The following is a 24,524-nucleotide window of genomic DNA, read 5'->3' as shown; positions in this document are numbered from 1 at the left end:
CAGACACAAAGCAACATTAGCATTCATTTGGAGTCATGTTTGCTTGCTTCAGCTTGATAGATTCTGAAACAATTATCCATAAAAGGCTTAAACTCTTCAAAAAGCAAAGGGGAACTGCAAAGTTGTGTGATAATTCTCAGTGAGTTTGTCACTTCGAGCTACACTTTTCACATTGTTTACTAACTAAAAGGCTCAAATCAGCCAGATACACATATCAGTACATTAGCCTAGTACCGTAAAGTTAGTGCCACATTCCTGCTTCATGCCACACAGCTGGGCAATGCTGGTTAAAAGCGCACTGACCTGTAAGTTCAGCAGTTTCAGGTAGTGTTTTGTTAGCTTACCTGTTAGCATTAGCGCTCCTGTTAGTAAGCAGAGAGAAGTTAGCATGAATAGGTCCGCACGGCCGAGGGATCGAGTCTCGGGGGCGCCGGGGGAGGAGCTTGAGAGGACGTGGCACAGAGGGGTTTGGGTACAGCAGGACAGAGAGGACACAGCATGCAGTTAGTCAGTCAGGACAAGCAGAAAGAAGCACATAGATACACAGAAAAATACATAGGCTGAGGTAGAAGAGTTTGGTTAGTATTGTAGCACACCTTCAGGCTGGAGCTGTTTCTTGGGCATTAAATTCACAGAGGGCGGCATGGACATGGAGGGCATGCGGAAGCCAGCAGGCAGCGTTTCCATGGAGCCCGCCATCATGCCCAGCCCAGCCCCTCCCTCACGTGCCCGAAACCTCTTGCGCCACGATGGAGAGCGTCGAAAAGACTTGTCATCCCCACTCTACAGGGACAGGGAGAAAAGCGAGGTCAGACAAGTGGCCCCTTTTCAACAATATTGTATTTGATGAAAGCAACAGCTTGAGAGGTCACCTCCTCTAGTCGGCGGTCGGTCCCCAAGGCTAACAGGTTGTTGAACTCCCTCTCCAGAACCTGCCGTGCCTGAAAAACAGCACACACAACCTCTGTGAGAAGGAGACACAGTGAAGTGAACCAGGATCAGACATTAACAGGAGCTGATGGCAAAATGTCAATGAAAGCTCTTGAAATACCAGTAAAATTAAAAACAATTCCTCTGATAAATAGAAGTAACCTTCGTGTCTTTTGTTCACCTGTGAATATGAAACTGTGGGCAAGTAATCTGTACTGAAGCCTGTGACCAGGAAATTCTTTCAAGTGAGTTCTGAGTGAAAACAACAGAGCGCTTTTGATCAGAGAACAACTGATACAGAATCTGAAGCAAAAGGAGATGTTGGCACCATGTAGCTAGCTGCAGAAGAAAATGCTGACTGCACACAAACCACTGTGTCACTAAAAAGTAAATCAACCAATCTCGTAAAAACCTCAACAACTGTGAGTGTTGGAAGTTGGACTGGTTGCAGAAAGGCCAAAAGGCCATCCCATGAGCTTAGAGTACTGGGAAAGAAAGTGTTGAATGTGTAGGATATTATGATTCAAAATAAAACAAAACTAATTGGTACAAATTTAGGGTTATATTCTATACAGATAATTCATTAAGACTGCCCACAAAATGGACCAGTCGGATCATAAAACACTTGATACCTTTCTCCCTTTCAAATCAGTTCAGTCATTGCATGCTGAGTGTAAACAGTTGTGTTTTCCTCTATAACCACCTGTGTGTTCTGCATAGGGATCTGCAGGATGAGTGCTAGGCTGCTGTAGTCGAAGGTCTCGTCCAGTGCGATGAGCGATCCATGGACGCCGCTCTCCAACAGGTTGCCGCTATACTCCCTCAAACCAATGGACAGGACCCAGTGGATCACCTGCTCGTTGGTCCACACCAACACATCTAAAGTAAAAGAGAGATTCATGGTACTGTAGCACAATGTTATGTAGAGTGTCAGCACATATCATTACCAGCAAATAAGAGCAACTTGATTTCGAGTAAGAGAGCTAGAAAGAGAAAGAAAGAGAGAGAGATAAAGAGATAATGTGTGTATCCACATAGTGTCAACTCACTGGCACGCTCCCTTTGTTCATTTAAAGCACAGCTGTCAGCCAGTTTTCCAAGATGGAACAGGCGGTGTGTGTGCATGTATGTGTGTGAGTGTGTGTGTGTGTGTGTGTAAACAGGGCAGGATTGTGATTTGACATGACAGCTGAGTCAAGTTCATGTGCAGAACTCAAGGTCAAAAGGGCGAGAGGGCTGGCTGGATCTAAGTGTGTCTGTGAGTGTGTGTGTGTGTGGACTACTCTTGGTATGTGGAGCTTTGGATCATAAGATTGCAGGCTTTTTGACAGTCTAAGGTGCAGCTGTTTCAATGCTCAGGCCAAATTGACAATATTAGGCAAAACCACTAGGTGGTAGTCTGTCCTGATAAGATTGTGTATGTGTGCATGCTTGTGAACTAGTGTTTCAACATGTGTGTGTATGTCTGTGTGTGCTTGCTTTTTTGTCACTGTGTGTGTGTATCAGGGTGTGTGTAAAGTGTACCTTTCATGTCGTGTTGGCTGTCCTCTCTCCGGCGCTCCAGGTCTTTCCTGTCATAATTGAGTCTCTTCAAGCACATAATCCCATACTGCAGACTAGCCCTGGTACACACAAACACACATAGAAACACACACACACACACACACACACACACACACAGAAAAGCATAAACACATATGCATCATTAGCCTTCTCATCTCCAATGCTAATGTATCCAGTTAGCAGCTAAGCTAAACACCCTAGCAACAGACCTATGGAAGCTGTCCACCATCTTGAGGTGGCTCCTCAGGTCCTTCTTGGTCAGGTGGTCCAGCATGCGTGCATCCACCAGACACTCCATGAAGTATGAACGGTACTGAGGCAGGCCGAGGCTGGGCAGCCACTCGTTCCCTATCCACTCATGATTCATGTCGCCATACGCCAGAGTCTACAGGGAGAGGACGACATACTGTTAATAATTTGTGCAACAGAAAAAGAGAGAGGCTGCTCTCTGTTTCAGGATTATATACTGTACATGTGTACATGGTTGTGGGACTGTTGTATGTGAAAAAACAATGTGCGTTGGTGCCAAAAGCTACTCAAATGGTAATTCATTCAAGTGGTCATTTTGTATAACTAAATTAATAAAATGATCCCCAAATTTCTTGCATATACATTGAGTAATAAAAGTGCGGGTCCAAAAGTACAACAGGCCTTTTTCACAGCAGACATCTTGACATGTTGCATCAGCAAAAGCACAGGTGTTACTGATAACATTAAAAATGGCTGCATTCTATTTAGATGTGCCAGGTCCAGGGCCCTGGTATCGTGCATGCTTGCTCATTGTCATTACTTACTGGGACACTGAAATGGAACTGAGCCATCATTCATGTTATTAGATACACCTGTGCTTTCCATTCTAAGACAAGGCAAAATATGTGCTGTAAAAAAACACATTTTGTTAATTTGTCTATCTGAAAAGCTGAAACATGTTGCTGGGGTTTTTTGTCGGTATTTTAAGATAAATCTGTGCTGTACAGGACAGTAAAATTTGAGCACCTCATAATTTTAAAGGCCTTGCACAGCCACACAGATGTTTTCAGTCATTCTCTCTGATTAGACCTCTGCTCAGATTGATGTTGGGCAGAATTATGCTGGGAATTACATGAGGCCACCAATCTCCATGTCCGAATAGGCCCTTTTCACAGAAGACTTTTAGCCATGTCACACAGTAGGAAAAACACAGGTGTAAATAATAAAATCAGTGATGACTGAATTCCATTTAGCTGCTTCGGTTTCAGGGTCGAGTTCAAAATATCTGCTGTGAAAAAGGCCTATTAAAATGACAAGGCATTAGTTATTCCACCCCAACAGATGCAACAAAGCTAGCAGGATAGTACGAACATGTCAATCAAGCACAATCTGTAGACACTCACACAGTCTGGAAGTCCTGAAGTGAAAACACCTGTGTGGATGGACCATGACTATGTAACACAAATGCAAACAAAATCATCATCATTTATCTTGATTAAAGGGTCAGTCCACTCAAATTACAAAAAGACATTTTTTCAGCTCACCCTTAGTGTCTATCTATCTATCTCTATCTAGCCATACAGATAATTTTAGTTTTATTTGAGTTTACCCAATTACTGTGTACAGAACATACTATTGAAGGTGAATTGGCTGCCCTCTCTTATTCAAATACACATGTGTGTGTGTATGTGTTGTAAGTGAAGAGCGTGGGCAGAGAGTGTGTGAGAGAGTGTGTGCAGACGGATGTTCGCAGATCAGTGACCTCACCTGTGCCCAGCTGCCCTCCTCATTCTCCTGAGTGGCAGCATGGTAGAGACAATATACAAGGTTAGAGAGACAAGGGATAACCAAAGGCACACATATTGCACATTCAGAAACACACACACACACACACACACACACACACACACACACACACACACAAACACACAAAAATCTCTTCTGAGTTTTTACTCTGCAGTTAACCTTCAATCCTATCTGTTAACTGTAATTACACATCTCCAACACTCATATCAATAATCATGGAGACGTAGACCACATGACCACAGGTTGTATCAGTTACATCTGACACCCACATACAAATACCAGCATGAGCACAAAAATGCGTTAGTGTGTGATGATGTGGTTATTTAAAGGGGTCTTCCGGGAGATGACATATGTGTGTCGTGGTGGGGACAGTGTTTGTGTGAGAGAGTGTTTGGTGGGGGGAAAAGGGAGGGGAGCACCCAGATGGTACTGACCGCTTTAGTGGAGGAAGCCAGGTTCTCCATCTCTTCATGAGTCACCCACACATTTCCGGAGGACTGCTCAGAGGACGAAAACACACCCGAACACATAGACACACACACACACACACACACACACACACACACAAAAGCACGCATACACACACAAAAACACACCCAAGAATGCACTCGTGTATATTTTCACACATACCCCCACCCCAACCCACCCACACACACCCACACAGACACACACACAAGCACGCATGCACACACACACACACACACACACACACACACACACACAGACAAACATTGTGTTGAGTGATGCCAAGGGAGGGAGTGTATTTCAGGCAGGTAGCTTGGAGCTATATCTGGTACTATTTTCATGTCATTTTCCCACAGAACCCCATGCAACCTCACTCGAAGGCATAAACCGAGCCTCTACTGTGGTCTGAACAGAAGCACAAAAAAAGTAAAAAAGAGTGAGGAGTCATCACCCCAGGGTGCAGAGGTTAAGCCAATAGTGAAGGAGGTTTTGAGTGTTTTGTGTAGGGTAATGTGTTCATATTCACAATCTGGGATTACATTTTTGTGTAGACACATTCATTTGTTTGCTATTTGTGTATGCACATTTACATGCATGAAGAAAGCCGCGTTATATGTGATCATGGAGGTGTATTTGTTGTATTATTTTACCGTTCTGGAGGTAAGTGGTGCAGACGGACTGGTGAGGGAGACCATCTCCTGGATGGCCAAGCGGAGTTTGAGTCGGTGCAGAGGGTTGCTGATGCCAATCTCCCGCTGGATCTCTGTGTCTGACAGAGCTGACATGATGGCTCCACTCTTCACATTGGCACGACAAGCTGCCACATACCACGCTGGCATACCCACCCACAGCTGGTGAGAGTTATCAAGATATTCAACGTCACCACCATTGTCGCCATAAGAGGTCAGATAGAAGGGGAAGGGAGTGCAGATCAGCCTGTAATGGTCTGTCTAGTATTTGTTATCACTGTATTCTATTTTGTATTAGATGCAGTAGCAGCCTGACATAAAGACATCGAGATAGAGGGAGGTTTTGTGAACATTTGTGGTTGGTAGATATAAAAGTAGATTAGGGGAGTACCTCTAGCCAGGAGACGACAGTAGGGCCGTCCCACTGGGCAAATGCCAGGCCTCTTTTCCTGGCATCTTCCAGAAGCTCGTGTCTAACAAGGGAATTTAATATTGACAAAGAACGACAGAAGGAAGTGAGAATTATTGGGGAAAATGCTTAGTGAATACATTAACAAGAATGAGAGAAAAAACACACAAAGTCAAAGAAAGAAAGGATGCTTTTACTTTTTCTTCATCCTGCGGTCCCTCTCAGCCTGTGTACCCAGTTTTCCCAGAGTCATAGTGTCACCGATGCCCATCTCAAAGTCTGAAATACAGCAAAGCAGTGTTAATAAATCACAATCTTACACAGTCTGCATCAGTGTGGGATATGGTATGTAGTCTGCAGTGTACCGGATAAGGCTGGTAGAGGCTGTCCATCCCTGCCTACAGTCTGCTCCATTCGACCCTTCTCCTTCTTCCCAAACAATCGACCAATAGATGACTTGATGCCTTTCTTCTGCTTGCTGCAAACAGTTAAAACACTAAAATCTATAGTATGATATATTATTGTCAACTATGAATAAGCAAGGTAAGCAATTGGTTTTGTGTGTGTGTAGCTAATAGAAAGATTCACGATTAAGATCTCATTCCAGCCACTACAATCTTCTCTCAAAACTTGTTGAAGTGGACCTTTAAAACAATCCGACAGCGAGTCCGTACTGATGTTGATTTATCGTACCGTGCTACCTGTGTGTGTGTGTGTGTGTGTGTGTGTGTTTACCCTCGGCCATCCTCTAGACTGCCTGTAAACTGGGCGAAATTGGTTTCCAGCCGTAAACTGCGGGGGGACGAGGGCGGCGATGTCTCACACTTGATAGTAGCTTTGTCCACTTCGACTGGAGACTAGAGGAGTCACAAAAGCAACACAGCTCAGTCACGAAAGCCAGAGTCGGACAAAAAAGCCATACAATTTTAGTTGGTGTTTGCAAACTTACTGCTACTTTCCTTCGGTGTTTCCTCAAGTCGCTTGGCTATCAAACAAAACAACACACAGTTACAGATACAGCTTTTTACAATGGACATACTGCTGTTTGTGCTATGACAGATAGAGTGTGTGTGCTCTCTGACCAGAGTCATGATGCCTAGATGGTGGCTGGCGTTGCGTGAGTGGTGTTTGGGTGTGGAGTGGCCACTGGTGGGCGGGGAGCAGGATGATGCCAGGGACTGGGCAGTTGCGGAAGTGGGCAGGGCCCGGGGTCGAAGCGTCACGTTGAGTCCGTCCATGCTGCCGCTGTTCACGCGAGACTCAATCTCGTCCGAGCGGAGGTCTGCTGACTCCCTCTCCACCTGGATCATCCTGCACACACACACACATAAACAGGCACAAATACATAGCTATCTTTGAATCCATTAATTAACAATGCACAGCTTGTATTTCTGTGATAATGAATGCAATTCATTATAATCCAGAATAAAAGTCCTTATATGAGGTTAAAAAGTAAAAAGTCAAAATTAAATCACTTAGTTTTGATGTATCATTTGTTCTACAAGTAGGATTTTTTATTTGAAGTGAATGAAGAAAAATACCATTTATAGTACGGAAATTATTTTTTATTACTTCGAGGGAGTCTGGCTCCTCTGCAGCATAATCAGCATCTAATTTACATCTCCTCTCCAGAAGCATATTCTGAGGTGTCACAGGAGATCGTTGTTTACTGTAAACTGCAATAAACAGCGTCCTCTTTCAGCAGGAAACAGAACTGAAGAGTGAAGAGTCTTATCTACATGTTATCATCTCTCTATCTAATCACAGTCAGTTCTGGTGCATCCTGCCTGGCCACAGGCCTTCATGAACAAGATGAAGCAGCAGCAGCACCTTTATTTGCTGTAGTATCTTCAAAATGTCCCTTTTCTCGTAATCATTTGTTGCATTATCTTTAAGACTTTGTTCTCCTCTTATCTGTATCCTGTTTCTTGCTGCTGCACTGACCCAATTTCCCTGATGAGGATCATGAAACTGTCATGTGCTGCAATCTAATGTGCCTGTGATTTGGCACCTTATCTCTTCATTGATAGCATCAAGCTGCTCCTGCAGCATGAGCGCGAGAGTCTGAGCGTCTGATTGGCCGCTGGGGGAAAGCAGGGCCGAGCTAACGTCATCGTCCAGGTCCGACTCTGCCTCGATATCGCTGCCGAGGAGGTGGCTGACGCTCCCACGCAGAGATGGGTAGTCCTGTTCAAATACAGCGCACACCTGGAGACAACAAACACACATGAGCTTTAACATTTGTAGACACAGTCCACATGTTGAATACAACATACACTGATCAGTTTTTGATCATAAATAAATGTACAATATATTTACTATATGCATCAATTCTGATAAAATGCATACGTGTAAAAATACAATATGACCCTTGTGGAAGTATGTGGCCAGTTATGAGAAGAAATGGATGAACAGAGAACTTACATCAGACAGCATGTCCATGGCAGCAGGTGAAAGAGAGACAGAGAGGTTAGTAGAGAATGGTAAGTTAGGCATGAAGATCATCATACATCAGCCAGCCACTGACACTTATTAGCAAAGCAGACATGAACTTGGATAAAGCACTGGTAAGGAGCTGTATGTGGTTAGAAGAATAGTTGACACATGATCTTGTGATCTGTAAGTTGGCAATCGTGTATAGTGTATGTGTATGTGAGGAGCTGTGGGGTTGTTTAGGCCTGATATAGACATTATTAGCACCTTGTTTGGGTCGTCTCGTAGTGCCGACAGTCTGCCCTTCTGTGCCCGCCTGATCACAGTTGTGCTGTAGTGGCCATCTTGGCCTTCTACCACGGAGAAGCAAAGGTCGCTGGAGCTACCCAGGTGAGACCTGAGATTATATACACAGAACAGCTTACCATTAATAATGTTAGAGGGTGTATAGCATATGCGGAAGAGGTGTATGTCTGTGTGTACCGAGAGTGAGTTCCATCCCCAAACGCCCCGCTGCGGCGTTTCAAATGGTCAATCTCATTTCTCAACTTCTCAATCTCTCCGATCAGCCGTTCCTGAGGGAGAGAAGGGCATTATGGGCACTGTATTCAGATTGTTTACTTAAGTAAAAGTAGCAATACCTATACTATAATATTACTACATTACAAATAAATGTAAAGAGTAAAAGTAAAAGTCCAGAAGTGTTATTAGAAAGGTATCAAAGTTAAAAGTAGTTATTATGCAAGAGAAGGTCCCTCGTCAGTGTTATATTGGCTTGACGTTTTGGGAAATACACTTACACTACTGTATAGTGTAAAATGTATATATTTCCCAAAATGTCAAAAATCTCTTTAAGGTGTAAGCATTATTTTAATGTTATAGCCCATCGATTATAAGATATTTTCAGCTAATCAATGTGTATACTGCTGGGCATCTTAATCTATAATCTTGCCTTATATTTTATAAACTCATCATTGTTTTTTATGCCTTTATGTTTTTTATATCTGCAAAGTAACAACAAACTATAGCTGTCAAATAAATCAAATGGAGTGAAAAATGTAATATTTTCCTCTGACACTTAAGGGAGTCAAAGTATATAGTAGCATAAAATGGAAACACTCAAGTAGAGTACAAGTACCACAAAACTGTATTTATGTACAGCACTTGAGTAAATGTACTCAGTTACATTGCACTACTGAAATGGGGCATATAAGTTGGAAGTGAGGACACAATTGTAGTTTTCAGTGGTTAGGTGATTCATTCAGGTCTTACTGACCCTGGTGTGGTGGAACTCTTCAAGCTGTTTCTGGCAGTTCTCGAGGTCCTGAATAAGGGAGTTCTAGACAAAAAAATCATGAGACTGTGTCAAAACAAATCTGTGGTCCAAGTAGGACATGTGCTATACTGTATATTCATTTGTTCTGTGAGGCAATAACAACAGCAATATGAGCTGCTGCTTAGATAAATGTGTGTGTGCAGGCCTTGCCTTGTCCTCCAGGGCAGCCATGCGTTCTTTCAAATGAAGCTGCAGTCTTTCATTGGACTCAGTGAGCAGACGATCCACGGTGTCAGACAAACGCTTGTTGTGCTCCTCATTCATTTTCTCTCTCTGACGAGCCTGATGAGCGAGAACCAGAGGGGGATGACATCATCAAATTTTCTCTTTGACACAGACTCCATTTGGGTGTATTTATGCAGCTAATCAGGCATCTCTGCATGGAATAAAGGATGAAGTGTGTATTTAGCCCAAGATCACCAGCTGCCAGATATAGGTCTTCTTGGCCAACAATGGATCTTGCAGCCAGAATGATTTAATTACAGTCATTTACGTGATGATGAAAAAGGGTTAAATGCCTTCTCTTAAACGTGAAGTGCTGTGCTTAATATGTATTCTACAGTCATTTCATTAAAGTAATTTAACACAGACACACACAAACACAAATATGCATCCTCAGAGAGCTCCTTTAACTAAATATAGTCATGAGATCGCATAGAGAGAGAGAGAAATTAGCCTTGCGTGAATTATTCAGAGTCCAAAGATAGCAGCCAATCAGTCTTATGGGGGAGTGGGGGTGGGTGTATGTGGATTTGGTTTAAATTCATGCAACAATGCACCGTGAAAATGGAGAGCTCTTCATATGTGTGTCTGTCCTGTGTGTTTGTGTATGTATGTGTATGCATGAGAGAGCACAGAGCCAAGAGTCAAGGCGTCCAACTAATGTGAAGCATCGGCCCACACACACACACACACACACATCATAGTGAGAGGTCAGAGAAACCCTGCAGGGCTGGTGCACACACACACACACACACACACACACACACAGACACACATACATGCACACACACCCTTCCTAGCTCTTGGTTTTTCTCCTCCAGTTGTGACTCCAGCTGTCTGAGTCGCTCTTCCACATTGCCATGGCGCTCCTCAGCCTGCAGGGGGAGACACTTACATATAATTATAACTGCCTCTGTCTATAAGCTCCATTACTGTGCTTATATGTATATGTGCTTCTATGTTTTATATCTGTAAACTACAGATTCTCATTTTATTGCAACAGTATCCTTTGCTATGTTTTCTACAGCTGTGTGTTGGTGTGTGTGTGTGTGCGTGCGTGTGTGTGTGTGTGTGTGATACCTTGGAAAGTGCTGCCACTCTCTGTGCCAGTTCAGCTTCCACCTCTGGCAGTGTCTCAGCCTTCCTCATGGTCTGAGCCAGCCTCTGCTCTGCCATCTCCAGCATCTCCTGCAGTTGGCGCACCTTCTCCTCGCTCTGACACACACACACACACACACACACACACACACACATTCAAAGAAATAAGAGGGACATTAGCGTGATCACAAGAGAGGTGTAATCAGTGTAGTGCAGCCAGCAGGTAGCGAGGACACGACACACGGACACGAATGGAAGATGTTGCTGGTATTCCCCAAGTGGAGCTGAACTCAGATTCACCCTGAACTACACGTGAACCTGTGAATAGGATGTTTCTATTGCTCACTCACTTACTATAATATTCTTCAGTGCCTTCATTCATTAATATTCTATAATATTCTTCAATACATTGTCACACTTGTCACACACAATGTAGCAAGAGAGAAAGACATTACACATATGTGCCATTTTTGGTGTCCCTTAACAACACGTTAGGATTGTAACACATCCAAGGAAGCCTGAGCATAGCAGAATAATGACACAGCACATTAATAAATATTGATTTAGTCCTTATGTCAGGCTTCGTTAACTGATTTGTGACAGAGCAGTTTACTGTGTTGTTGTTTTTGTTGTTTTTCAGACACTGCTTAAATCCCGATCAAGTATCTGTGGAAATTGCTTTTCAGTAGTTTCAGAGTTTTTTTCAGTAATTATCTCTGAATGAATGTTTACTATTTTGAATGATAATTATATACTCAGGCAGTAAAAAGGTTCATTTTGCACAACCCTGTATGGCTGGTGTTGTTGTGTGTATGTTACCTGTCGGTGCAGTGAGTCCTTGGTGGCCAGTTCATTCTCCAGTTTGTCGTTGAGGTCGTGGATGTGTGTGGTCTCCCGCTGAGCAGCCAGGTAGCGTTTCTCTAACGTTGTTATCCTCTCCTCCATATCCTCTCTCTGTGGTTGCAGAGACACAACAACAGGGAAAACATGAGAGAAAAGCCTGCAACAATGTGCATGGTTAGGCCAAAAGCAATAACCAATGTACTGTATCTCTACATGTATGGCCAAATTCCCCCATTTTATGATTTAATATACATTATCTATATAAACATTCATAGTATCTTGTATTTTTGCAGTTAGTATACAAGAAATGTATGTACTTTACCATTTTGTAATGACAGGAAATGGCACAAATATATGTCAGTTAAAGTTAATAAAGAGAGAGCAAAATGTTTTTACAAAGATTTACTTCTAGCTTTAAGTAGTTTCTCCATTTTCAACCAAATGTAGAAGTGAAGTAATGAATAAATGAGCTTTGTTAGAAGACCACGTGATTACTGCTTACACATCTGTGTTGTCATCATGTGATGCACCTGTACTAACTGATGATACTGGTAAGTAGTTAAATTGTTGTGGTTTTGCTTTACCATCAAGCAATAAACTCCAGTTACAATAAACAGAATTGAACTTGCTTTAAATAAAATCTAGTATCAGAATCTAGTTGCCAGCAGTGTTAATTTTTGTAGCCTGCTGTTGTCTGTGCTTGCTCCCAGAACAAAAGCACATTTCCTTTTACTCTCACCTCTCTCTGTTCCCTCTGTTGTTTGATTGACAGCTCCTCGCTGCGGCTCAGTTCTCGGCGTGCATTTGCGAGCTCGGCCTCGAGCTCGGCCAAGCGGGCGTTGAGAGTGGTAGAGTGCTCACGGCTCTGGGCCAGCTCCTTATTGGTCCGATCCAGCAGCTCCTGAAGCTCAGACGCCCGGCTGCCATCATCGTGGGCGTCTATGGAGCCGTTGGGCAGTCTCTGTAAGGCAGACACACAACATTAATGGCTATATATGCACATTCTCACATGAAATGTGACTGAGACACAGATACAAATGTGCATGCTATGGGTGGAGGGTATTGAGATTGGTTGTAGAACTGATAAAGTTGCATGACCTAGATAAAAAAGTGTTGAGTGTTATGCATACGAGGGTGGGTTGTGTGAGGTTAGGCTGCCATGTTGTTGTTTTGATGTTGTTTCTCTTCTCTTCACAGCTCAAAATGGAGTTAATTCCAGGGCCTTAATTAAACAAACCTTCAGGGACACATATTCAGACAGGCAACACAGTGGGCAGCCAAAGTTAGTAGGACCCCCTCCGCTCCCTCATGTTCCAATTTTGCCTGCTCATGAATACCTTACGGAAACATAAACATACCATGAAACACTGGGGGAAACAGGGCTAAATGGTCTGAAGCTGTGTAATAAAACACCTGGTGATTTGTGCAATTGTGCATAATTCCAGTTTAGCCATATAAACTCATTAGATTTACTCCCAGGGACTTTGGAAATAGTGTTGTAAAGCCCCATCTGACAGATACTGTGCAGCAATCATCAGGTACAACTTGGCCCTAAGATCGGTTAGGGTTCCTGCTGAAAAAGTACATGTGGTCATGATCATTTTATGGTGTTTTAAATAAAAATATCCCCTAAAGGGTGCTGGTTAAAACATCCGGGGGCAGTGACTGTCAGCAGGCCAATGGGTGTCATGGATGAATGTCCTGACAGAGTGTGTGTTTGCACAGTTCACACTCTTGAGACATCTAAACTACACTCTCTGCTCCCAATGCTCGTACTCTAGCCAATTCTCTCGTGATACAGTCTTCTCCTTACTCTCATCCCTTTTTAATGGTAAGTTATAGATGTTTTAAGTTTAATTATTCTGTTAATATAACTACTATATATTGGCACTTCTTTTTTTGTGGCTTTCTCTATCCTTAAGGCAAAGAAATAGGAGTCAACGTAAGTGGACGTCGTACTGCTCGTCCTCGGCTGCCGGCCCGTACAGAGGAAGATGATTTCCATCCAGATACAAACAGGCTCTTCTGTTTAATCACAGGGAGGTTTGTTACTCCCCGTGGACGGACCCAGACACAGTTACATAATGTGTGCTCGTTTCAGGGCTGGCCTCAAACCATGGAGGACAGGGCTCGAATAGAGAGCAAGACTTTTAATTTTATCAGAATTATAAGAAAGGTAAAGGAGGAGGATTTATGCTAAATTTAGTTCCATTAACCTATCGTGCGTATGTGTGAGTAGATGTGTGGAAAGAAAGTCAGAAATACATACAAAGACAGCGACTGACAGCCAGACAGACAAATGCTATAGGCAGACACAGGATAAAGCACAGAGCAGAAAAACAATCACACAGCCAGGAAGACCTTCCATGTAGGTTTGGATCCATCTGTTCGCTCCACTGAGTCACCGTCCTTCCTTTGTCTCACAGTGTTCAACTGCAATGTAGATTAAAAAGAAAAAAATGAAAAGAACAATGAATAAACTTGCACATTTACTATCTTTTCTTTTCCCTCAGTGAATCCAAGAACAAAACTCAGCCTTTCAAAGGGAGGCCTTGGCTTTCAGGCTGCCAGTCTGCTTCAGACAACATGCTCTACCATATTTTCATAACTACAACTATAAATTATACTGAGAATAGAGGAGGGAGGGGTCGCTTCAGTGAGGGCCTGCTCCTCTTATAAAACTGTGTGATCAGTGGAAGCTTTGACTTTAAATCTTATATAACCCACTGGGATTCTGCTTTAACTGTGCCTGCTGTGAATATTTAGCATACTTTTATCTTTAGAATGAATTCTTTAATGACATTTTAAATAGATGAGTACAGAAGGCGAGTGTTTGTGTGTGTCTGTCCATGTGTGTCCGTGTGTGTATGAACACACAGGGCTGAGAAGACAGAGCTTCTCATGCAGTGTGGCACTTGAAGCATATATCAGATCAGACTGGAGGCTTCAACAGATGTCTGCTAGGGACCGAACAGATGTTTCACTTACCAGTAACCACACATAGGAACACACACACACACACACACACACACACACATTCACACATTCGCACACCTCACCTCTTGTGTGGTAGTTGCTAGCTGTCCCTCTAGGGTGGCCACCCTCTCCAGAGCCACCCGAAGCCTCTCACGTACCTGACAAACATACCAGGAAAAGTCCAGAAACATAAGGACACGCTTATGTAGGAGCAAAAATTCCTAGATACGAGTATGGATAAATATAATTTAGAAAAAGAGACAATTTTAATCTGGAAATAGAAAGATTTGTTTGGCCTCACAATTCATGTTTATAATTTACTTTGCTAATATAGCACATAGTATTTTGTACTAAAAATTCTCTAATAGTGCCTTGGGCCCTTTATTTACCTCAAATGAACAGATAAGCAGCTTTATTATTATTATTATTTTAATTCCCTCTGTTATATGAATATATTTTCATATTTTATTAGGAATTTCTCTCTGTTTTTTCATCTGCTTCCATTTTCTGTCTTAATTTTCTGTTGCTAATCTTTGCTGTTAATGCAAACTCAAGACTTCCTCCATCTGTTTCACATTAAAAGCCTTTCAGCAACGTCTTCCCTTCAGTGGAGAACTTTCACTCTGAAACTCAGGAAGTGCTGAGGTTCATTAACTTAACAATGCGAAAACAACCAGCAAAACCAAATTGATCAGAATTAATTAGTGAGGGAGAACAGCAATTCTGTTAAAAAGACAAACTAGGAACAACAAAGACCGCAGCCCTTATATGTATGTGTGTGTTTGTGTGTGTCCACCTTTTCATCCAGAGCCTTGTGGTGTTCAAACAGCGACTTCAGGGCTTTGAGGACCTCCACCTCGCTAGAGACTCCAGATGGTGGGGGTGCCTGTCTCTTCACCACTGTCATCCTCAGACTGCGTTCGTGACGAGACACCAGACACTCCAGGTGCTCCAACAGCAGCTACAGCACACACACACACACACACACACACACACACACACACACACACACACACACACACGAATACATGCACGACCAAAGAGAATACTAATTTCAAGCTTAGAAACATTGTTTGTTTTCATCAGCATCACCACACACCTGCACTTACATATGCACACACTCAAACACGCGTACACACACACACACACACACACACACATGCGTACCCTGGTGTTGTTCCTTTCAGCTTTCAGCTCAGATATTTCCTCCTCTTTCTCCAGCAGCTGCTCCCGGCATATGTTCAGCTCCTTCGTCAGGGTGGCAAACTCCTACAACACACACGCAACACCCATACAGAGGTTAATACTGTATCACTGATCAACATAATGAGCTCTACGTTTGTGAAACTGAGCACATATGCAGCTACAATCTCAGGGTGCAAACACATGTGGGTGTGGCTGAACAGTTTTTGCAATTTTGGTGGCACACAAGCACACTCCTGGCGCAGAGCAGCACAGGATGAGTACATTGCTAGTATCTACAGGAGGAATACTTTATCAGCAGGTGAAGTTAGGGCAGACTTAAATAATGGGCAGTTCAGGCTGGCTTCTAAAAGAAAACGTGTTGTCTAAGGGATGCTGTTTGGGAAATGTTTTCTGTGCACCTGCGATAAGAGGTGGTCTGAACGGGTGGAATGACCAAAATGGCACTGTGCTATCTGATCTGCATAAACACAACCTCAGCAGTGCAACTCTGCCCACCTCAGTGCCCGCCTCTTTTTGGTCATGAAATCAGCAGCAAGTGTAAAAAGTGGACTTGGACAAAGCTGTTGATTTTTACTGGTGCTGAGACACGTCCACAATGTATTAACTGTGATTAAATGACAATGGTCCAGCTGAAATGGGAAAAGACTGAAAATATGACTGAAAATTGGTAACTGTCTGTGGCTGTTTCCCCATTTCCAACAAATGGGATTTCATTCACATCTGCAGAAATAAAAATGGGTTGAAAAGAATGTCTAAACATATCTTTTGATGGTAACAGAAAACATAATGAACTGTTCTGATCACAATGTTTTGATAAACTGCATTATATTGTCCAAAAAGCAAATACAATTAAGTAAAAACAGTGTCATCTTACTCTCTCTGACAATTAAACACATCCATAAAATCCAGTTCCCAGTGATGATACAAAGACTTTTCATTATTAAACTGAGAATAGAAAGTGTATTTCACTTGAGAGCCATTTGATTTATTGATGTTCATTCTTCACGCTCCTCAATGTTGATGGATGGCTTTGCACTTCACTGAAGCTTTTAAGCACTTGCAGCACTCCAGACGTCCTTTATAACCACATTTGAAAAACTCAACCGATGAGCGAATTGAAGTTGGACCACAATGGTTTCTGGTTGGTTGGTATCCACTCAGTCTCTCAGAAATGGCATGTTTGAAGCAATTTTCAGTCTAGCATTCAGTCATTTTGTACAAATGGGCAGCACAGCAGATACTATTTACCTCTTATATAATATCATACTGTAACTGTAATTTTGATGTAACAAGATAACATAAAATAGTTGTACTAGGTACACATAAAATAGGCGTTGAGGCATTATGGATATAACATTTAAAGGTTTCGTTCACCACAACATTCCAGTCATTACCCATCCCCATGTCAGTTGAAACACCACTTAAAATATTTGTTTGACATTTCAGGAAACACACTTATTTGCTTTCTTGTCGAGAATTAGATGAGAAGATTGATACCACTCTCATATCTATACACTACTGTAAGCTACAGCCAATTAGCTAAGCATAAACAATGGGAAAAAAATAGCCTGGCTCTGTCCAAAGGTAGCAAAATCCTCCTACCAGCACCTCTAAAGCTCACTAATTAACACATTATACTGTATCTCGTTTGTTTAATTATTGAGTTTTAGAGGTGCTTGTAGGTTTACTTTGTTACATTTGGACAGAGACAGACTAACCGTTTCCATCTGTTTTAGGTTTTTATACTAAGCTAAGCTAACTGGCTGCTGGCTGTAGCTTCATATTTAGCGTACAGACATGGGAGTAGTATCAATATTCTCATCTACTAGAAAGTGAATATGCATATTTCCCAAATTGTTATACTATACCTTTAAGCTAAACAAAACAAAAATATATCTGGGCCCATTATGTGCCTGTTATAGTACAAATACTATATGTACTTCTGTATCTACTGTTGTGTTACTTCATGTAGTTTCATCACTTTCATCTCCCACACTATTCAAGATAGCAGCACCACCTTTTCACAGCTCCACAAACAACATATTGCAAATTTGATGGACATTTTATGTTCTTTTGGAGCAGAGATGGCTCCATTAACTTTAATAGTGTGGGAGAACGCTGAGATGGAACTGCAGCACTATTCTGCTGTGTGTTTGGTTTTTACAGTATATAAACTTTAATGGCATTTCACCTGGCAATTTTTCATTTTGGGGTGAACTAGTCCTTTAAAATCACAGTGATCAAAGGTCTGTGCAGACATTATGACATAGTTATTGCAAAAAACAAATGATCTTAAAATGGTTGGCTACAAATCAATAGATTGATAGAGTCATTTAAAATGTTACCAATGTAGTTGTAGGATGACAACATACTGTACCTGACTGATTATCTGATCATCCTGAATATCTGATTATATCAACCTGATGTAGTAGGCTACGCCTGACCTATTTATTACTGCAAGACAACATTTAAAACATTGTAACAAGAGTTTTACAAATCCTGACAATGTCAGATGTCTTTTGCTGAAAATGATAAGCTTTACCTGCACTGGTCTGGGATTATAAAGTCTCCACATCCTGTCCTGCTCAGATAAATCATAGCAGTGTAAACTGATCCTCACACAAGTCTCTTCAGATCAGTGGAAGAAAAGGGGTGAAACGTCAGTCCCTGCTTTTGTCTTTCTTGAACAAATAATATTTCAAGAGCTGTCTTTCTGCTATCTAAGCAGTCATTTCTTATTTCCCGGTCTCCCAGCCCCATACTTAACTTCTGTCTGCCATTGATTAGATTTACACAAGATGAGAAGCTAAGAGGGCTGCTGTTACAGTGTACAACAAAGAACGAGCCAATGACTCATACAGCTTCTGCTGGAAGTTGATTTTTAATATTTTCTGTGGTTTGATCACACTGGAGCAGAGATTGGGTGGCTGTTTGTTTAATAGTGTGTGCGTGCATGTGTATGTGTGAGTCTGTTTGTGTGTGTGTGTGTGCATGTTGTTTTAACGTTTCTTGGTGCTTTGTTGGCATTTCCTGTAAGCTTGGCTTTAGTCCAAATCAATACCCAGAGGCTTATGCTCTCTCTGCTTGTCTCAAACACACACACACACACACACACACACACACACACACACACACACACACACACACACACACACACACACACACACACTGAGTTTTTAAAGTCCTGTACTCCCTTCAGCCATGACACTGCACTCTTGGTCTCACGTTTCTCACTGATGACCCAAAAATTGGGCATGACTAAGAAATGCTTTTTTCAAGTTGAAATCGGTAAACTTCCACGTTGCTGCACCTTAAACTATAGCAAAGATGGCGGAGCATTATGTGCCAGGCCTGGTTGGAAATGCCAGTACAGCAATACACCTGTCAATACACCTGACACTTGTCTGGGCCCATCAAGAAGACAGGTGTGACCAGAACAGGTGTGACTGGACAACCTGAGTATGAAGAGCGTCTCTAACTGTAAGAAATAGATAAATATACCAGTTTTAGGGCAAGATACTGTATATGCCTTGTACATTATGGTCTATAGTTTTACAGTAGTAAACTGGTGGTAATGGGCAATAAAAAATAACGTTGTGGTCTCCCGTTTGTGCTGGTCCACACCACCAAGCTGGGTGTGCCAATCCTGAATATTCCTTCTTCTTGCTTGTTATCTAGAAAGCAGGATGCACAGGCTGACTAGTGTAGCTTAAGTATGCATTGTGAAGTTGTACTTTGTAGAAGAAAATACCTAAATGTAATAAAAAGAAATCAAACTCAATATGGGCAGATACTGAATATTAAAGGATAAAGAGCAAAAAATGTGATCTGAATCTGGACATCCCTACTTTTGACTTTCAAATGAAAAACTATGATACCAGCCACTTCAGAGTCTTTGGCTTTGGGCCCCCCTCACTCCCCAACCCTGGTTGGCCCATCCATCCATAACTAGGTCCACCTTTCTAATTTCGTTACCACTGTGAAAAAAAGGCCAGAATGTGTCATTTGCAAGGCATTTAATGTTTGTGCTGTAAACTGGCCTGTAGTGTTTTACTTTACTATAGATGATATAATTCAATTCAATTCAATTTTCAATTCAGTATAAAAACACATATACAGTACACTAGCCGAACTGAGCTGATAATTATAATCTAAATCACAGAATTCCGATCTGAGACAAATAAACAAAACACACACGCGGACACACACACAAACTCACAAAAAATGATCTATATTTCTGTTAACCTTGCCCATCATGGAGTGGGAGGGAGCGACTGGAGAGGGAAGAGAGAGGGAAGGAGCACCGGGAGGAAAGGGGGAAAATGGGTCAGCTTGTTCATTTTACTTTCCCTTATTCCACAGGGGTGCACCAATAGACAGGCGCTCAGCCCAAATCCACCAACAGATGTTGGAGCTCACTGTCTCTTTCAATCATGGCAAAAAGGCTCAACAGGCCACCTCTCGCGCTCTTTACTTCATCCCTTCATCCCTCTGCCTTTTGGAGCTCTCTGCGTCTCCCCACAAACTGCTACAACTTTAAAAAACAAAAACAAATGTGAGAAACATGCACTGACAAATACCTAAGAATAGATAACGGTATGAATACATAACTTTTGTTAGGAGTATTATATAACAGAACAGAGAAGTGTTATATATAAAATATAACACATCACTGTCTAGACAAAAAACTTCTATTTAATTTCTCATGAAGGTCTGTCTAACACCTTCCCTCTGGCAGCTTCTACTGCTTTTGCTTTTGTTCTCTTTTCCACACACACACACACACACACACACACACACACACACACACACATGCACGCTATCACTGTGTGCACTATGCAGTCCTAACCCCCAAAACCATATGAACTTCAAAAAATCCCAGGATGTTTATTCAACTTCACACAACATGCGCAGCTCTTTGACAACACAACCTCGACATCTGTCAGAGAGTATATCATATAGAGAGGAGAGAAGGTTCTGGGCGTCTGGAGGAACGCTGTTCATATGCCTTCAACCACAATGTGAGATAGCAAGTGGTTACCAAACACTGCTGAGCCCAGACATTGTAAAGGGATTTCTCCCCTTCACTTCCTTAAGCAGTTTGGGATTAAAGGATGAAAAAAAAATGCTGTGTGTGTGTGTGTGTGCAGAGAAAAAGAGGGAGAGAGATTGGAGTGCAGTCGGATAAAAAAAAAGTCTCACACACACACATGCAATCCAAAAAAAAGGTTTATTGTGAGTGTGCTTATCTGTCTGTACTTGTGTGTGTGCGTGTGTGTGTGTGTGCGTGTGTTTGTAATGTGCTCAGAGGTCAGCACTGTGGAGATTTAACCTACACCACACACCTAAACAATGACTGAAATCGCCCCCTCATTCACTATTACCTACATTATAAAGAATATGAATGGTATAGTTTATGCTACATTGTGGGATTTTTAGCAAAATGTAGTGTACCTGCTTTAATGTTGTACATTTTTCATTCACTTGTGGGAATTTCTAAGAGCACCTACATACAGTAGTGCATATATTTACTTAGAATACAAACACTCAGATGCAATGGTCAGAAATGAATATAATGCACTAGGTAGAAATATGAATAAACACTCACTAACCCCACATTTTATTTCAACAATACTTCTGCACTGTCTGATGCAAATATAAAGTAAGGATGAATTTATGTGTTTGTGTGTGTGTGTGTGTGTGTGCAGATGTGTGGGTACATGGGAGGCAGGTGCTTTAGCAGTCATCACAAATGACGTGAGCATTTTTCAGTTTGGCAGTTATTTCCTGTTTGTTATTCAGCAGTAAAGCTGTTGTTGAGGAAACTCACTGTGAGTATTTTGAGGACATTGGTCCTTCATTCATCAGCCCACTGCCAACAGTATTCATTGTACTTCTAAAAGCTACTGTATAGCATGCAGCAGTGGAAAGAGCACTATTGTTTTGTTGTCTGTCTTATCTCTGTTCTTATTTTTTCTGCTGTACTCATATCACTCTTGCAAATGAAATGACATGATTAAATAAAGGTTTTAATAACTACTAGCTACTTACGTAAAACTACAATTACTTCTCTTGAAAACTGCACAAGTAATGAAGTAGCTCTTTTAATGACTATACTGAGTTACTTAGTTGCCTGATCACTTTGAAAGGCCCAGTGTGGCATCCTGACTATAATCATTTATCTATGACTACATCAATCAAAGAATCCCTCTCCAATTCAAAGTGTTACTAAAAAATACTGTGAACATCATCTCTTTTATGAGACAGCCCTCACATATATGGGCCTACAATAAAAAAGTGAAAGAATAGATGGAATATCCTCCTGATTATGACAGTGTTACTGCCCAATAACTTTAGATTTTAGAATGTAAAAATGTACTAGTTACTCAATTACAGTAGCAAGTGTACTTGTAATAATGTGACTTTACCTCCTGACCACTTGACTTGCAGTGTCCAACCAACCAACTCTAAAGGCGAACAGACGAAGAAACCAGGACACACAATGTCACTCAAAAGAGAAGCTAGGGGGGAAACAACCAACACAGTTTCAGTGTGTTGCCTGTCGACATTGCCTTCTAATGGTCACTAAGGATAGCCAAATGAGTGAGAGATTTAGTGAATGAATAAAAATGTGAGAGATGAATCTATGATATGCTTTAGCATATAATAAGCTATCTAATGATACTTTAACACTACTAACAAAACAGTAGTGGGTCTTGTATTTCTGCGCTCATATTTTTCTGTTTTCCCCTGTAAACTGAGTAAATGTTGTTTACCAGTTGTTACTGCAAGGCAATATTTACTTTTCTCCTTTAGAAAAGACTCTCCCTCTTACCACACTATTGCTTTCACAACTTTTTCTTTTTGCCTTACACACACAGTATATCTGTTCTCTGCAGGTTGCTGAAGGTCATTTGGGGAAAAATAGGAAAGTGCTAACAAAAGTAGATTCAGACAAGGTATGGTGAGGGGAAAGAGGGTTACAGAATTGAGTGTTACCACACTCCATTGACAAACAACTCCAGGAATCTATCGAAGATTACAGATACAGAGCATCCCTTTAAAAGAATGAATGCACTGAGCAACAAACAGCCAACTTTATGGCAACTTCTGCTATGTGTGGGTAGATTAACAAGACAGGAAACTGAAGCCAAAACAAAAATAAATCGATGTCTGCCAAAGCCTGAGAACAGTGAGGTGGGGCATTGTCAGTTGGTGGGAGGAGAGGAAAAGAGGAGAGAAAAAGATGTGACTAAGCAAAGAAAGGAAAGAGATGGAAACTGTCAACATGACTATTAACTCATTCACACATCGTATGATTCACAGGGTAGGGTTGTGGTATGTGATACCATTTATGCTAATCTGAGGATGCTTACAGCCCAAGTGCACATCACCAGCAGTCAGATTGTATTTTGCATCTCTGAAAACAGGAACACATCCTGAACAAAGCCAAATTTTGATGCATTTAAAGGGTGTTCATGCATTAGCATATATATATTTCTTGAACACAGAAGCGAGTGTGAGCCAGCACTGCGTCAGGGCAGGCATTAAAATCACTTAATCAGTTTTGTTGTTCTTATTTTTCCTTCTGTCATTCAGCAACAATGACCCATAAAAAGACAATTCTACCTAATACTGAGTTTAGACCTTTATTCAAGTATCTCAGCAAAGTCTGACTGAACTGTATTGTGATGGACTTATTCTGTTAGTTATTCTGTAGGAATGTGGTACAAATCTTACAATGCAAATGCAAGATAGGAATCACTAAAAATATCAAGCCGAAAAACCCACAGAAATGATGATTTGCTGTGGAGAGGCAGAGAAGAAAGAGATACCTCACCAAAGATCGCATATAATGACTGAGCTCCTTTCACTTGCACACACCAAAAGACACTAAATTAACTCCGATGTAAATCGTGGTAATTCACTTAGGAGTGTCACACTGAAGATGAATGCGGAGTCTGGGACTGGAGAATGAGTGAGTCCCCAGGGAGACTTGGATATCACAGCTCTGTAACTCTTCACCACTGCAGAGAGGGTGAGGTGGCAAACAGCAGTGAGGTGGACTCGACCTTCCTCTGACAAATCTTAACACACACACACACAAGAACTGTGACAAACACCACCACCACAACACCTTGCCTGGGTGTTGGCCCTAAGTAGGCAGTGAGTAATCTGTTGCCATGACGCCACCCTGCACACTATGGCCGTCGCCATGGCAACGGCTCATTAGGAAAATGCGTTTGAGCAGCATACAAACTTTGCATGAACGTTTCATCAGATGTATGCAGACGCACATCCAATGTGGGCGCTCGTGCTGAAACACAAACGTGCACAAAGCCGCTGAGAGATATTCCCTCTGTATGATGGTGTGACAGCTTTTGGAGACCGGGGAGTGAAGCAGCTGACTGCAGCACTTGACAGATCTCCACCCTGACTGGCGCTCCGGAGGAACAACTCTCACTGAAAACTTTTCTAAAAGCTTCCCTTCAGAATGCAGAACATGGGAAGTAAATAAAAAAAAGCAAACACGTTCATTTTTTTTTTTGGGTTATTCTTCATGGCCGACACAGATGTG

The 24,524-nt window shown here is 41.9% G+C and overlaps 1 protein-coding gene across 11 annotated transcripts in view; it reads right to left on the bottom strand.

The window, feature by feature from the left end:
- Nucleotides 1–24,524, bottom strand: part of ppfia4 (PTPRF interacting protein alpha 4) — a 55,297-nt gene that overhangs the window by 2,667 nt on the left and 28,106 nt on the right. For 2 of the 11 annotated variants that reach the window (XM_044179309.1, XM_044179373.1), the window contains 29 exons: nucleotides 15,908–16,009; nucleotides 15,537–15,701; nucleotides 14,824–14,898; nucleotides 14,126–14,197; nucleotides 12,504–12,725; nucleotides 11,741–11,875; nucleotides 10,904–11,038; nucleotides 10,615–10,698; nucleotides 9,752–9,883; nucleotides 9,542–9,604; nucleotides 8,749–8,840; nucleotides 8,533–8,662; nucleotides 7,844–8,040; nucleotides 6,915–7,143; nucleotides 6,782–6,817; nucleotides 6,568–6,689; nucleotides 6,198–6,310; nucleotides 6,030–6,111; nucleotides 5,815–5,896; nucleotides 5,385–5,585; nucleotides 4,704–4,766; nucleotides 4,231–4,257; nucleotides 3,867–3,914; nucleotides 2,703–2,878; nucleotides 2,455–2,552; nucleotides 1,634–1,809; nucleotides 873–941; nucleotides 597–783; nucleotides 345–442 (listed from right to left, as the gene is read on the bottom strand). In XM_044179309.1, coding sequence (XP_044035244.1) covers nucleotides 384–442; nucleotides 597–783; nucleotides 873–941; nucleotides 1,634–1,809; nucleotides 2,455–2,552; nucleotides 2,703–2,878; nucleotides 3,867–3,914; nucleotides 4,231–4,257; nucleotides 4,704–4,766; nucleotides 5,385–5,585; nucleotides 5,815–5,896; nucleotides 6,030–6,111; nucleotides 6,198–6,310; nucleotides 6,568–6,689; nucleotides 6,782–6,817; nucleotides 6,915–7,143; nucleotides 7,844–8,040; nucleotides 8,533–8,662; nucleotides 8,749–8,840; nucleotides 9,542–9,604; nucleotides 9,752–9,883; nucleotides 10,615–10,698; nucleotides 10,904–11,038; nucleotides 11,741–11,875; nucleotides 12,504–12,725; nucleotides 14,126–14,197; nucleotides 14,824–14,898; nucleotides 15,537–15,701; nucleotides 15,908–16,009 — 3,372 coding nt within the window. In that variant the 3' untranslated portion in view covers nucleotides 345–383. Of the gene's footprint in view, nucleotides 1–344; nucleotides 443–596; nucleotides 784–872; nucleotides 942–1,633; nucleotides 1,810–2,454; nucleotides 2,553–2,702; nucleotides 2,879–3,866; nucleotides 3,915–4,230; nucleotides 4,258–4,703; nucleotides 4,767–5,384; nucleotides 5,586–5,814; nucleotides 5,897–6,029; nucleotides 6,112–6,197; nucleotides 6,311–6,567; nucleotides 6,690–6,781; nucleotides 6,818–6,914; nucleotides 7,144–7,843; nucleotides 8,041–8,532; nucleotides 8,663–8,748; nucleotides 8,841–9,541; nucleotides 9,605–9,751; nucleotides 9,884–10,614; nucleotides 10,699–10,903; nucleotides 11,039–11,740; nucleotides 11,876–12,503; nucleotides 12,726–14,111; nucleotides 14,198–14,823; nucleotides 14,899–15,536; nucleotides 15,702–15,907; nucleotides 16,010–24,524 lie in introns of those variants that run through there. The other 9 variants (XM_044179325.1, XM_044179317.1, XM_044179352.1 and 6 more) reach the window with 9 other exon arrangements.

Source organism: Siniperca chuatsi, linkage group LG2 (assembly GCF_020085105.1).
Source record: "Siniperca chuatsi isolate FFG_IHB_CAS linkage group LG2, ASM2008510v1, whole genome shotgun sequence".
Taxonomy (NCBI): domain Eukaryota; kingdom Metazoa; phylum Chordata; class Actinopteri; order Centrarchiformes; family Sinipercidae; genus Siniperca; species Siniperca chuatsi.
This window is presented reverse-complemented; position numbering and strand designations above follow the sequence as displayed.